This window comes from Coregonus clupeaformis, chromosome 23 (assembly GCF_020615455.1).
Source record: "Coregonus clupeaformis isolate EN_2021a chromosome 23, ASM2061545v1, whole genome shotgun sequence".
Taxonomy (NCBI): domain Eukaryota; kingdom Metazoa; phylum Chordata; class Actinopteri; order Salmoniformes; family Salmonidae; genus Coregonus; species Coregonus clupeaformis.
Window position 1 is genome coordinate 58,953,852 of NC_059214.1, and position 15,545 is coordinate 58,969,396.

General features: G+C 43.5%; 1 protein-coding gene across 1 annotated transcript; it reads right to left on the reverse strand.

Annotated features, from left to right (window-relative positions):
* Positions 1-9,115: 9,115 nt before the first annotated feature.
* LOC121577405 (2-hydroxyacyl-CoA lyase 1-like) lies at positions 9,116-12,251 on the reverse strand. Its single transcript, XM_045206489.1, has 8 exons — positions 12,190-12,251; positions 11,710-11,786; positions 11,394-11,474; positions 11,160-11,232; positions 10,894-10,971; positions 10,657-10,725; positions 10,223-10,382; positions 9,116-9,423 (listed from the first exon to the last, which is right to left on the reverse strand). The coding sequence occupies exons 1-8, from the start codon at positions 12,238-12,240 to the stop codon at positions 9,179-9,181; spliced, it is 834 nt and encodes a 277-aa protein (XP_045062424.1). The 5' UTR covers positions 12,241-12,251; the 3' UTR covers positions 9,116-9,178.
* Positions 12,252-15,545: the final 3,294 nt, after the last annotated feature.

Here is a 15,545-nt window from a genome sequence, read left to right on the forward strand (position 1 = left end):
GAGTTTTTTCATGATTACTGGCATGAGATCATCTATGGGCGTGATGGATGCATGTAGACCCTCCTGGTTACAATAGATACTACATCCCAGTTTGGAAAGCAGGTCCCTCCCCATGAGCCCCATTGAGCATTCCGGGTTGTATAGAAACTGATGGGTAACCTGTTGGTCATCCCATACAACCTCCAATGGAACTGTGTATGGCTTTCTCATAATAGCCCCAGAAACCCCAGAGAAAGATTGTGTTTTGGTAGTGAGTTGATATGTTGCTTGTACAGAAGACCATGTACATCCTGTATCAATCAGCATATTATGTTGTCTTCCTCCAATCAAACATGTCACTACCGGCTCTGAACCTGGTGGGAAAGTGTAAATGTTGGTGGTGGGATCCTTATGGGTTTCTGGGCAGCTTCATTGGTAATTGTGTTCATCACCCAGCCATGACATGCTGGGCAGGAAGGCAGCGTTAGGCACTGCTGGGTCTTGTTTTCGGTTCTGCTGTTGTGGTGGTTGGTGCTGCTGGACTTGCATTCCTCCTCCTTGCCAGTTTCCCCATCCTTGCTGGTATCTCGGTGCTTGTCTTCTGGACTGTCCCATGTAACCCCTCCCTCTTTGTTGTCCCTGTCTTGGGAGATAACAGTGTCTTGCCAGGTGGCCATGCATCCCACAGTTAAAACACCCTTGGTCAGCGTATCTAGGGGTGTATCCCTGTTGTCGTGGTGGTATATAGGGTTGCTGGTATGCGGGTGCACCATATCCAGGAGGACCAGAAGGTGCCATCATTCCCGTCATTGCCTGTATTACAGCAGTAACTGCAGCAGTAGTATCATTTCCGGGTGCAGAAGTGGTAGGATTAGATGTTGGGGTACTGGTTACCACCATTTGTTTTCCCGGCTTGTCCTCTGTCAGTTGCTTCTTCAGAACCTTTTTCTGAAGTTGTTTGAGTTCATCCTCTTCCTTTCGCTTACCCTCTCTCCATCGTTCCACATGGTGTTGTGCTATCTCGGTAAATTCCGGAATTGATTTTGCGGTGATTGCCACAACTTTTTCACATTCAGCTCGAGCCTGATCCGGGAGTCCCCCAAGCAGTTTGTCAGGAAGAGGTGCTTCATGGTGTCTTTTCCTGGTTCTTCATTCCATGCTTGCCTCCAGAGGCACTTAGCCCTCTTCATGTATGCTGGTATGGTTTCATCGTCATTCAATATCAGAGTTCTCATCAGTTCGGGTCTGGCCTGGGTAGGATACTTCCTCCTTATGACATCCCATACGTCACTGCGGTGGGGGTCAAATCTTGTAGCCGACCCCACTTGCCCTCTCAGTCCCCCAGAGGTCATTATCTCTTTGCATTCCTGGTCACCCATACACCTGTTCATTACAGTAACCATATCACCTATGGTGAGTTCATCCGCTGCGGTGAGACTCTCAAAAGACTTCACCCATCTGTGTCCAGATTCTTCAGGTTGGGGGAGACTGTCCACCTGGGTCTGTATGTCTCTGTGGGACCATGGCTTGTAAACTGAGGCCCCCCCTGGGGTCTCCCTCAACGGGTACTGCCCCCCTTTGTGTCCTTCTCTGGACTGGGCCCTGGCTCGGGTATGGTATGCGGGTCCATCATTGTTGTCCCATATGTCTCCATCAAAAGCTCCACATATGAGTTTTTGTTGTTTCCCTCTTTCCTCCTCACTCTCTTCCCCGTCTCTGAGGTCAATACAGTGTCCCCTTACTGGTGAGCGTTCACTTTCACTTCTGTTTTTGTTCGCTTTGAGCACCATCTTTAACTTGTGCAATTGTGCTTCCTGGTGTCGTACTTCCTCTTTTATCATCTTCAACTCTTCCAGTCGTTCTTCATCTCTCTGTCTCTCAAGTCTCTCCCTCCTTTCCCCTTCTTCAGCATCCTTGTTTCGTTGCCACTCCCGCTGGGCTAGACCACCCCTTACGTTTCCTCCAGTTAGGCTCATTCTCTCTTCCTTCTCACTCTCACCGTCACCGTCAACACTCCCTCCTCCTTCTGTTCCGCATCTGTTCCCCGTCTCTCCCTCAATTCTACTCAGTTCAAACACTCCTTTTTCTAGCGCTCTTGCAGTTTTTAGAAGTACATCCACTTCTCCCCTTCTGTCAGTCATATCGCTCTTTCTGACCCACATTCCTTCTTCCCCCTCATCTGTCCTTTGTTGATAGTGGACTTTTCCCGCTATATCCAGAACCGGAGCCATTGTTTTTGGGTGGTCGTCATATGGTGGTGGCGCTGTTGGTAAGGGTGGATATAAACAGGTCCTTTCCTTCTGTCCTGTTTTCTCCGCACACAGTTTCTTCAATTTTCCAAGCATTGCTAGGCCAATCCGCTCCTTTAGCTTTGCTTTCTCCATTGCGTGTTTAATTTTGCCACTGCGGGGCTCTCCTTCATTTTTCCATTCGCCTTCTGCCTTCTGGGTTTTCCGTTTCAACGTCTCCAGTATTCTCCCGGGTTCGCCTTCTACAGGCACTCCATCGGGGGACAGTATACAACCATCGTCTATCCATTCCCTATAGAGTTTCTCTCCTCGCCTGCTCCATTCCTTTCCATCTTTTCCTCCGTTTGTTTCAAGTGTGGATTTTAGAGCCTTCAATATTCTTTCCGCTTCTCCGCTGGTAGTCATGTTTTTTTTCGTTTTAATTTGTAATATTCGTCCGTTATTTAGTTATTTAAAGTACATCTATCTATTATTCCCACCTAATTAGTTAAACTCGGCGCCAGGTTATTTCAGCCTTAATTATTTGAAAGCAGTATTCTTACAGTGCCACACATCAAATGGTAAATCAAAACAAATTAACCAAAGTGTTTCAATTATTTAACCAATGGTTGTTATGTCAAATCAAGCGCCACACATCAAATGGTAAATCAAACGAATAAACCCAAGTGTTTCAATTATTTAACCAATGGTTGATACGTCAAATTAAATGCCACACATCAAATGGTAAATCGAACTAATAAACCCAAGTGTTTCAATTATTTAACCAATGGTTGTTATATCAAATCAAGCGCCACACCATATCACTTCAATTTACTTATTTAAAACCAGTATTATGCTATGTCAAACATCAAATGTTATATTTCAAATATATCAGTTCAAACGTTTTAGTTCAGTCACACTCATTCATCACTTTTCATTTCATGTTTTCGATTGTCACTGACCGGGTTATATGGTTTGAGTAACCACAAATCCAACATTTATTCCCAAATTATACCGTTTGGACAGCCACAGACGTCTTTTGATTCCCAATTTGTTTTCTATCAAGGTATACAGGTTTATCATTCACACTCTCATGCATACGACAACACTCGCACTGTCTAACTTTTTATAGTACCTCCTATGGGTGTCTTTTGTTAACGTTTGCACAATTTAAACCTTATTTCCTAATTGTAATTCTCATTATTTACTGTTTTAAAATATTCTTTGTATTCACAGCCAAAAATGGTACACAGTTAAACGTAGTATACAGTTATCACACAGCAAAAATAGTACACAGTTATCGCACTCACTCACAATACACAGTCATAATCCTATCACACAGTCAAATATGTCACACAGTCATAAATGACACACTTATATTCCACACACAATCTATTTGGGCACACAGCCGCGTCTATTTTATTCAAAACACTGTGCTGAACCTAGCCGCAACCCTTAGTTACGGACCTTGCCAGTCACCAGTGTTATCTAAAATGTACCGAACCCAGCCATATCCTTAAAGTTATGGACCTTGCCGGTGTAATTCTTCGAACCTAGTCTTACTGTCGTAGTTACGAACCTTGCCGATAGCAATTACTTAAATCAATTATTCCCTATATCTCCGAACCTTAGCCGTATTGTCGCAATTACGGACCTTGCCGGTAGATGTCAGTATTGTCTCCTGAACCTAGCCGTATCCATAGTTACGGACCTTGCCGGTAGAACCAATACTCTCTGGTACCATGGTTTAACATCACATTTACCAAAGGTTTGCATGTCACAATATTGTGCTTATCTACTCATAATAGTTTCATAATTTAGTTCACTTACATCAGACAGTTGTTTCACAAAATTAATTTGGATAAAGCCAATGTGCAGATCTTTAGTTATTTAACAATAGGTATCTGCTTACCTTTGTAGTGGTCCAGACTTTTTGTGAAACACACAGTCCAATGAAAGAGGTGACCAAATGGGCCGGACAACACGCAGCGAAGTCCCTTCTACCAGATCACGTCGGAAGTCACCAATTGTCAAAGTTGCGTCAATTCAAATCTGGTATTAGGAACAAAAGAGGTCAACACGACTTCTAAGATATACTAGTTATTTTAATTAATGCAAAAACCTTCAATGGTAAATATGATGTTTCGTATATACGGGCTCTTTGAAATACCTCGCAGGGCACTTCAGAGAACTAATCCATTGTTCTAGGTTCTTGCTCAAATACTCTGACAGAGAGAGTTTCCCACCTCTCTGCTGGCCAATCAGAGTAGAGACTTGAGCGTGGTTTAGACTTACTCAGCCTATCCGTTGGCGCACCGGCTGTTCCCCGCCTTTTCTGTTACCAGGCATACGTTTATCATAACAACCTGTCATAGTGAGAAGAGCCAGCTCCCTTAGACACCATTCCTACGTCCAAGGAAGGTTCACAGATCACAAAGAACCAGTATTGTCTAGTGTTTGGAGACACAAATCCTTATCTCATTTTACCCCCTAAAACAGCTCTTCACATCAATCACAGCTTGCCAGGTGACACAACCTACATTAGCACAGTCCAGAATGCATTCTTTCTAAGTTAGTCATCCCATCAATTATGAGAATAATACATCTCTCACACAGTGAATATGCACACTCACCAGGGATATAGCCGATGCCAATAATACTGTTCCCTCAATTAAGTTGAGGATTTTGATCATTAAAAAGACATTAGTATTTTCATCTTCTTCTCTTTGAAGCAATAAGCCAATTGCTTTCCAAACTGTTTTCCCTCCATTGTATTTTGAAAAATTGCGATATGCCTGGTTGAGCCTCTCTTTCACTGACATTCACAACTCAACAGTCATCTATTTGGAAGCCTATTCGCCGCACCCGCTGCCTTCCGACAGGCTACGCGATTTAAAACAATCCAGAAGAAGCTAATGATCATGCTTTCTGGTATAGTATACACACGTAACATGTAGGATTCCCAGAATATGTTCTATATTCTCATTATTAACTCATTATAATCAGTGGTTTAATTAGAGTATGATTGGCTAAATAAAACAATGGGCCTATGGTAATGCAACATTAAGTGATTCAAGGAAACTAGCCTATTTTGTTTGTTTATTTGCTCGGGCATCTGAATTACAATTATTCATGAACAATAATTTTGCATAGCTTATTCTTTTAACATTGAATAGCCTATAAATGGTTATTACAGCTTAGTTATTAAAACTTAATTTCTCACAAGAATGAGGTTGTGAATTGGGAGGTTCAGCTCGGTCTGGGCCTTACTAGGTCCCTCTTTTAAATCGCCAGCTCTGCTAAAAAGTGCCCACCAGAGTTCTACATAGGCCTAGAACACGGCCTGTGCTCTAGCTTCACATTGATGGTGACAGCGAGATGGAGATTGTGGCCAAAGCAATTTAGCCAAGGCCAGTTCAGTTGCCTCACTTGAGCCACAATGTTGGCCCTGTTGTCTGTGGCGATACAGGACATTAGATTTTCGTCAAGGGCCCAGTCAAGGAATTCCGAACGCAGGGCTTCGGAGAGTTTGTCGGCTGTGTGGTATTTCGGAATGTAGGTTGTTTCCAAACAGTTGGATTTCAGTGTCCAGTCTTTCGTCAGATAGTGCACTGTTAGGTTCATGTAAGGAGTCATATTTACACTTGACCACATGTCCGTATTCAGTGCAAAAATAAACAAATCTACGTCCTTTAGCTCTGTCTGAACCTCCCCCTTCACCTTGTTGAACAAGGTAGGGACCGCTGTTTGAGACAAATACTTTCTCCCCGGTAACTCGTATAGTCTGTCAAATTTCCAGAGCATTTATTTGAAGGCGGTTTCTCCACCGTTCGTAAAGGCACCATTCCTATGACTAAATAACAAGTTACAGTGTCTGGCAGTGCTCGCCACTTATCGGTGTCCCGTTTGTGGTGCTGGAATTCTTAGTAGGTAGCCTATGGGTTTTGCGCATATTCTGCAAACAGGCTGGCCAAGTCATCTGGTTCTCCATCGTCGTTAGGTGTGAAACTGAAATGTGCCCAAACAGGTTGTTATGGGTTTTTTTTTGCAATGAGAGCCATCTTTTCACCTCACTCCTCTGATCTACTGTAACAATGAAAAAGGTCAGAGGTGAAGGTCAGAGGTCAGAGGCTACCCACCCACCCCCAGCCTGTAGGCTATAGATCTAGAGGTACTATAGTTACCCCTGGTCCCCACTTTTCACCTCACCCCCCCTCTTCAATTAACCTGAATTGACCTTCAAAGATTCTCTCCTATTCGCGCATAGAGCAGATTTGGTGATTGCGGTGCATCAAAAGATAGTCCATCTATTAAACTGTCTATATCTCCTCCAACTAAGTCAGCAAAACAATACCATATAATCAATAGTTAACACTCCCGCTATGGATAAAGTATATCTACATTAAAATAAAGGTGATAAAACATTTTATGGAGAGAAAATCACACTTCTTTTTGGTTTTGACGGTTATTTTATTTTCATGGCGTTCTTCATCCATAACCGTCAATGTCACGGTTATCCAATTACGGTCACAGCCCTACATACAACCATTGTAAGTAATCGGATGCACAGTAAGCTCAACGTGGGGATAGGACAGGTATAAAGTGTAGACTACAGTGTGTAATCATGTCCATGCTAATTGCTAACCTCCTGGTGTCCACTGAAGGCTGCATGGTGCAGCGCCGTGCGCCCGGCCCGGTCTGACACGTTCACGTTGCTGAGGAGAGGGACCAGGGCCTCGGCACAGCAGACTGCCTTATTGGCCGCAGCGATGTGGAGCGGCGTTTGCCAGTTCTTGTCCCTGGCGTTCACATCAGTAGAGTGTTTCAATAACACCTGGACAGCCTCCTACAGGAACACAGTTCAAATCATGTTCAACTTTGTTTAAAGTGCATTTAAAAATCACAACACACTTAACAGTCAAACACATATGCACAGGAGTGTGTGTGAGGGCTGACAGTATCAGTACACATACCTCACTGCAGGAAGCCACGGCCCGGTGCAGAGGAGTGAGCCACTTGTTGTCTTTGGCATTTACTCTGGCTCCTGGGACACAGACAGAAAAACAGGTGACAGACCGACAGGGGGACAGACCGACAGGGGGACAGACCGACAGGGGACAGACTGACAGGGGACAGACTGACAGGGGACAGACCAACAGGGGACAGACCGACAGGGGACAGACCGACAGGGGACAGACCGACAGGGGACAGAGACTATAGGGTTAGTTAGGCCACTGGGGTTGATGAGGCAACATCCTTTAAATTGCTGGAGTACAGAAAGGATATGTCCAAAACAACACCCTATTACCTTTATAGCTCACTACTTCTGACCAGGGCCCAGGTCAAAAGTAGTGCACTATGTAGGGAATAGGGTGCCTGCAGTATGTAGCCTAGTTGCAGTATGTAGCCTAGTTACAGTATGTAGCCTAGTTGCAGTATGTAGCCTAGTTGCAGTATGTAGCCTAGTTGCAGTATGTAGCCTAGTTGCAGTATAGGCTAGTTAGAGCCATAAATATTCAGCTGCCAGCTGAATTATCCAAGCCATAAGAATGTATTGCTAAACTAGTACGATTTAAAATCAAATGTATTCCTGTATCCATACTAGCTGAATATGAAATGGCTATAACACTTCTTTGCTCTTCCCTACAGGACAATGAGAAGCGGACACCGTTGCAGGCAGCTGCCTATCCGTTGGACCTGTAGCCGAAAGGTGGCCGGTTCGAATCCCAGGCCGGGTGCTGGAAAAATAGGAGGGAATTGACTGGACGGGATCATACATGCCTATGACAAGACTCAGAATATATCTGTACCATAATGTCTTCTACCTGTTGGATTTAAGAGCAATACTACATCTGTACCATAATGTATTCTACCTGTTGGATTTAAGTCAAGTTATTTCACAGATGACAAAGAGTCAGTAATACAGACACACAGGCAGAATCTAATTTGCTTAGGTCACAGGTCACAGGTCACAGACGGACACACCAACACACCTTTGTCATTGTTGCGTTAGCAACCATCTTCTCTTTCAACGTGGTCCACCATTCTGTATCAGCTGGATACTTCCAGCCATCTTTGTGAACGTACTCCAGGAGCTGAACGTAAAGATGAGGAGTAGAAACGAAAAAAACTGAATCGAGTACAGATGTAGGATCTTAATTTGATCACCTTGTTGCAGGAGAACTTTCCTGCAATGCAGGACATTTAAAACGTGTAGTTTATTTGAGGTTTAAAAAGGCTTCTGAAGTTTGTACTCTTAGAAATGTCAGACTTCATTTTCCCTATCGACCCTTACATAAATGTCCATTAATTATAATCCATATAATAATTCACATAGCTGTACTGCAGGACAATCAATGCTTGTTTCTTAAAAAATGAATATTGTTGAGTCTGGCACCAAGGAGGACCACAACATCAGACTGGAGCAGAGCTCTGCAGTCCCCACCAAGACCATAGAACCAGGAGGATAGGAAGAGGAGGAGGAGGAAGAGGAGAAGGAGGATAGAAAGAGAGGAGGAGGAGGAAGAGAGGAGGAGGAGGAGGATAGGAAGAGAGGAGGAGGAGGAGGATAGGAAGAGAGGAGGAGGAGGAGGAGGAGGAGGAGGAGGAGGAGGAGGAGGAGGAGGAGGATAGGAAGAGAGGAGGAGGAGGAGGATAGGAAGAGAGGAGGAGGATAGGAAGAGAGGAGGAGGAGGAGGATAGGAAGAGAGGAGGATAGGAAGAGAGGAGGAGGATAGGAAGAGAGGAGGAGGAAGAGGAGGATAGGAAGAGAGGAGGAGGAGGATAGGAAGAGAGGAGGAGGAGGAGGATAGAAAGAGAGGAGGAGGAGAGCAGGGAAAATAACACAATCAGATAGAACAAAACAAAATGTAATGAAAAGAGGCTAGTTATAGGAGTAGAGTAGTTGTTTGATTGACACCAGTTTACATTGACATGACCTGGCCAGGAGAGACTAGTTATAGATAGGGATTTCAGGAGTTTCCTGGTCCGTTCAAATGGTCAGGGAAATTATTGGTCCTACTTATACAGTCAATGGTCTGTACATGAATATGATGCCAGCTGAGAGAAGGAGAGGCTGACCTGGAGCGGGCAGCAGCAACACAGTTGGGGTGATCGTCAGGCAGCACCCCTTTACCAATGGGGGTGGGCAGGAAGGGCAGGTCACACCCCTCCACCAGCTCCCTCAGAGCCCCCTCTGCTCTTCCATGGGCTGCACCTGCAGAGGGACACAGACAGAGGGCACTGCCACATGGATTTCAACAGACTGGCCTTCACAACTGGGATGCATTCAGCTGAGCAAAACGTTGTGCAACGTTCAGATAGAAATATAGCATGTAGAACGAACGTGCCTCTCGGACAGGTACAATGAGAAATCATGTCAACAACATTTGTCGACTGAACGTGGCCCTGTTTTCGACTGAACCGTGGTACATTTACATTTTAGTCATTTAGCAGACGCTCTTATCCAGAGCGACTTACATGAGCAATTAGGGTTAAGTGCCTTACTCAAGGGCACATCAACAGATTTTTCACCTAGTCGGCTCGGGGATTAGAACCAGCGACCATTCGGTTACTGGCACAACGCTCTTAACCACTAAGCTACCTGCCGCCCCGGCTGTGGTACAGTGCTATATGTGTTACAGTGCGTCTCAGCTGGCTATTGATCTCTCCTGGACAGACGCACGTAACATAACTGGAAGTAGCGTCTGTCAACAGAATGGGATGTGACAACTTTGTTCCGGTACGCTGATTTTTCACCACTAATCATTTGGACAAATCACGATTTCGCAGGTACTCGCATCTTTTCAATTTCAGAAGGGGAGGGGACATTTGGCCCATAAACTTGCCTGAAACTTGCAGAGAGTTTCCTTTTAGGGGGGTGGAAACTTCGCAAGTGGCGTTAGTATCTTTCTCTTAACATCTCCCTAGACCTTAACCAAGTATCTGACGCAATTATGCAAGATTTTTGTTCTGTTTCCCCCAGATTATCTGGCTATTAAAAAAGCAATGCCTACCTTTGCCAATGATGAGTAAAGGCCGTTTGGCTCCTTTCAGGACCGCCAGTGCTTCTGTGATCGCCATATGGTCAGCCATACTCACAGGAGGAGGTGGACTACAGGGCACCTCTCTGACAAAGGAAATAATAAATAATAGGTCAAACATTAAACATGTTACCTAGCAACTTTATTGCATATGTAAATAAATCATGAAGGTCTATCGAGGCTTATTGCTATTCTCTGATGAGAATATTTTGATATAGTGCTATATTTTCTAAGTAATTTAATTTCTGGTTCACTTCAGACGTTAAAAGGTATAACAAAATAAAATAAAAATGACTACGGTGATGTGAATTCAGAGGTATACATATTCAACTGTAACACATTAGTATACATTTTAAATGGATGAAAGACAGTGATGGCCACTAACCTGGCCTCCTGTTCCATTTAGCATTGACCATGTCCCCAGATATGTCTACGTATACAGCACCTGGACGTCCATACATGCTAGTGCGTGCTGCCTTAGACAGACCAAACACCCTTCCATTCAGATCAATTAAGGCTGTGCTGTGCTTCAGTTAAGGTACCTTGCTAAGCTGGAAAATTAGAGGTCAGAAAACAGACAATTGCAGGTGATACCAAATGATATGAAGAGGACTAAACAGAGGGAGTCAGAGTAGACTGTATACCTTCTCTACCACTGAGGAGATCATATCCAGACTGCTAGACCTAGCAGAGAACTTACTGTACAATCTGCATGCCTCCACCTGACAGAGAAAGAGGACCACAAATAACAAATTATTTCCTCTTTCAGCAATTAAACTGCTAGGGCCAGTTTCCCAGACAGAGATTCTCTATTGAGTTTGCTTTTTAGGCCATGACTAGGCTTAATCTGTGTCCCGGGAAACCACCCCCTAATGTTCAAAAGTCAGAAATATCATGGTTGAATCGGTACCTGTGGAAACTCTTGAAACGCCCCAGTGGTGTCTTGGTTTTGATCGGAGGAGCCTCCAATAACAATCACAGGCCTACAGAGAGAGAGAGGTATCACACAATGACATCAACTGACAATCTGAGATAGTTTGGAGTCCTCAGATCATTTTTTGCAGTGTGCGGATAGCATCCCTTCTTTTGAAAGGACCACTGAACATGAGTAGTAGGGTCTTCTGTTTGTGGAGTTCTAGCATACCAGCAGTTCATGTTAGCGTTGGCCATTCCACCAAGTGCATGGATGAGTCCCGGTCCAGACACAACCAGACACGCACCTGGATTGGAGAGGAACAGACAGACAGAGGGAAAGACAGGAAGACAGGCAGACAGATACACAAAGGGTCAGACAGACAGGCAGACATAATTAGCAATGCAAAAAAGCTATGAAACTGACCCTTACACACTACACGCTCCTGTAGTCTATGTAAGGGTAGTTAATATCACATGATTTGGGGAGAGCTGGTTTAGTAATAAAAAGGTGGCTTATGGCTTGTTCATTGCGCATTCCCACATACTTGATTCCTGAGGCTTGAGCTGCCATAGCTACTTCAATGACTGGAACACCAACTATTCCAAACATATATTCTACATTCTGTAGAGAGATACATGTAGATACAGTATATTTACATTTTTTAAACATTTTTAGTCATTTAGCAGATGCTCTTATCCAGAGCGACTTACAGTTAGTGAGTGCATACGTTTTCATACTGAATTGTATATGAATTGTTACAATGTAGTTTAGATTTTCTTTGCATTGACACACACATTGGCATGCATCAACAAGGGTGTTAACATATACTATTCCACATAAACATCTAAATGTTTTTCTACAACAATATTAATAGTTAGCTATACCAGTGCAATGACCTATGGCACACTTTCACAACTCGTTGTGCTACATTCTCACTGCCAAGGACATGATCAGCGACTAATATATTCTTAGCAACACGGTTACACAGTATAACACTGTTTTATATAAATTGCACACACTTCACCTGAGCTTTTAGTGCCTCTGCAATGAGCTGAACCCCAGTCACATCTTCCATTATTATTGTCGAGAAATCTGTTCAAAGTGCAAACGAGGTCAGCAATGATTTCTTGGACTTGTTGTTCAGTAGCTTATCAATTTTTTATTTTATTTTTTATTTCACCTTTATTTAACCAGGTAAGCCAGTTGAGAACAAGTTCTCATTTACAACTGCGACCTGGCCAAGATAAAGCAAAGCAGTGCGATAAAAACAGCAACACAGAGTTACATATGGGGTAAAAAAACATAAAGTCAAAAAAAATACAACAGAAAATATATATACAGTGTGTGCAAATGTATATATATATAGTTATGGAGGTAAGGCAATAAATAGGCTATAGTGCAAAATAATTACAATTAGTATTAACACTGGAATACTAGATGTGCAAGAGATTATGTGCAAATAGAGATACTGGGGTGCAAAAGAGCTAAATAAATAACAATATAGGGATGAGGTAGTTGGGTGGGCTAATTTCAGATGGGCTGTGTACAGGTGCAGTTATCGGTAAGGTGCTCTGACAACTGATGCTTAAAGTTAGTGAGGGAGATAAGAGTCTCCAGCTTCAGAGATTTTTGCAATTCGTTCCAGTCATTGGCAGCAGAGAACTGGAAGGAATGGCGGCCAAAGGAGGTGTTGGCTTTGGGGATGACCAGTGAGATATACCTGCTGGAGCCAGTGGCGGCTCCTGAAAAAATTCTCAGGGGGGGCAATTTTTCTGATGATTTAGGTGACCTACACACATTTTAAAAAAGATATGTCCAGCAACAACATGAAGACAGGGGCAGCATATAAGTCAATACCAGAAGCATTTATTGACTGATCTCAAAAGTGTTGGCTTACCAGGGTTGGTGGAGCCCTCAGTTTCATCTTTGCCTCGCAAAGCTAACTCAAACACTCCGCAAAACTTCACACACTGGATTAGCCGGCTGAGGATGTGGCGGTTCTTGCTAATGTCGTAGTAAATATATTTGTTATAGTGAATATGGAATATGATATGTTGAGTAAAATGTTGTGCTAAGATCTATTTAGGTCAGGAGCTGGTTATAAGTTCTGTTCCTATCCAATAACAATGGACAAAAGGGTCCTATCTTGTCAGCCTTGTCAGTTTCAGTTCTCCAGTAAACTTGTGATTATCAACACTAACCTCATCGTTGTGGCGGCGGACAGCTAGCCTGTATCCCTCATCCAGTTGAGTGGGAATGTTCACTCTCCCCAAAGCAGACAATCTCAAACAGCTATCCATGTGGGTCTTTGACAGCTCATGTTTCTTAATCTTTCCTGAAAGATGGTGCATGTCCGTTACACACCAGTCGCTGTCCAAGCGGTGCTGTCTGCCGTGCCGCCTTCAGGGTGAAAGAGTAAGCAGGGGGTAGCAGAAGACTGCATTAGCTACATCGCAGCCTGCTAGCCAGGTTTTTCGTTCGTACCAATTTTTGGAAAATCCTCGTGTGTAGGACTTCCCCCCTTTAGTAGAAACCTGTTGAATTATAAAATTTGGTCTGGGAGGTCCTAATTGTTTCGTTGCCAATTTATCTTCATTTTTTCGCCGACAAAAAGGAACTTCTTTCAAAGACACAATCGAGTTGCACTGAAGCCTAGCCATTTTGATAGAAGTAGTGAATTGATTGACGCTGCTACCCGCTCTTTTCTTAGTTACGTTCATGGTTATATGTTACGTATGACGAAAGCGCGTAAGTGCAAGCCCTCAGAAACCCATAGAGATTGTATTGAAAGCTCTGATATTTGAAAAAAATTGATTTTACATGGGAGTCTATGACAGACTTCTGGGCGATTTTCAACCTGACTGAAATCGCCCCAAAGGGGGGGGGGGGGGCATTTGAAGCACGACTTTAGCCTGATTGGACATTTAGTGGCACTGTGGCAGATCAGACGTCTAGATTACAACACTGATAACTACTGTTGCCGTGATATAATTGATTAGAAAAAAAATCCCTTCCTTTTCCCGTTTGGCAGTGCGTCGCCCATATCGCCCTATTGAACACACCGCCCCTGGCTGGAGCGCAGACTACGGGTGGGTGCGGCTATGGTGACCAATGAGCTAAGATAAGGCGGGGATTTGCCTAGCAGTGATTTATAGATGGCCTGGAGCCAGTGGGTTTGACGACGAACATGTAGTTAGGACCAGCCAACAAGAGCGTACAGGTCACAGTGGTGGGTAGTGTATGGGGCTTTGGAGACAAAACGGATGGCACTGTGATAGACTACATCCAATTTGCTGAGTAGAGTGTTGGAGGCTATTTTGTAAATTACATCGCCGAAGTCAAGGATTGGTAGGATAGTCAGTTTTACGAGGGCATGTTTGGCAGCATGAGTGAAGGAGGCTTTGTTGCATAATAGGAAGCCGATTCTAGATTTAACTTTGGATTGGAGATTCTTAATGTGAGTCTGGAAGGAGAGTTTACAGTCTAGCCAGACACCTAGGTATTTGTAGTTGTCCACATACTCTAGGTCAGACCCGCCGAGAGTAGTGATTCTAGTCGGGTGGGCGGGTGCCAGCAGCGTTCGATTGAAGAGCATGCATTTAGTTTTACTAGTGTTTAAGAGCAGTTGGAGGCTCCTGAAGGAGTGTTGTATGGCATTGAAGCTCGTTTGGAGGTTTGTTAACACAAACACATCTAAATCATGTTTAGATCTCTTGCAAATCATTCGTTTTTGTCTGCTTTCCAGCATGCATTACATGAGTAGCTACAAGCGATAGATATTTTGATAGCCACTTACTCCACAAAGTTACAATTTGAGTGACAGGACTTCTTCTGGCACTACTGCTCCTGTCAAAAGTATTACACATTAATACCACTTCCGGGTTCACGGCCAATCACATGAGCCGTGCTTCTTCTTCGTCTTCTTTTTCTTCTTCAGTGGGGTTTATAGGCAGTTGGCATCCAACGTTATGGTGCATTACTGACCCTACTGTACAAAAAGTGTGGACATGAGCCGTGCAATAGCAGACATGAATATTTAATAAACTAGTAGCATTTTTCTTTTTTTCTTTGCAAGAAATACATAATAAGCCCTCATTATGTGTTTATAACTGCACTTAACTTAACACTTAACTCAATTAAGTCATTATGAGTGTATGACAGTATGAAAAAAAAAATGTATGCACTCACTAACTGTAAGTCGCTCTGGATAAGAGCTTCTGCTAAATTACTAAAATGTAAAATGTAAATGACTTGAGTGTATGCATTATAGATATAGGCTTCATAGAAAGTGTTACAAATGTTCTCCTGTCATCTTATAGGAGATCCATTCATGGATTTAGTTATGGCTTGAGAATGTGACTGGTCTACGGAGTTCTCCTT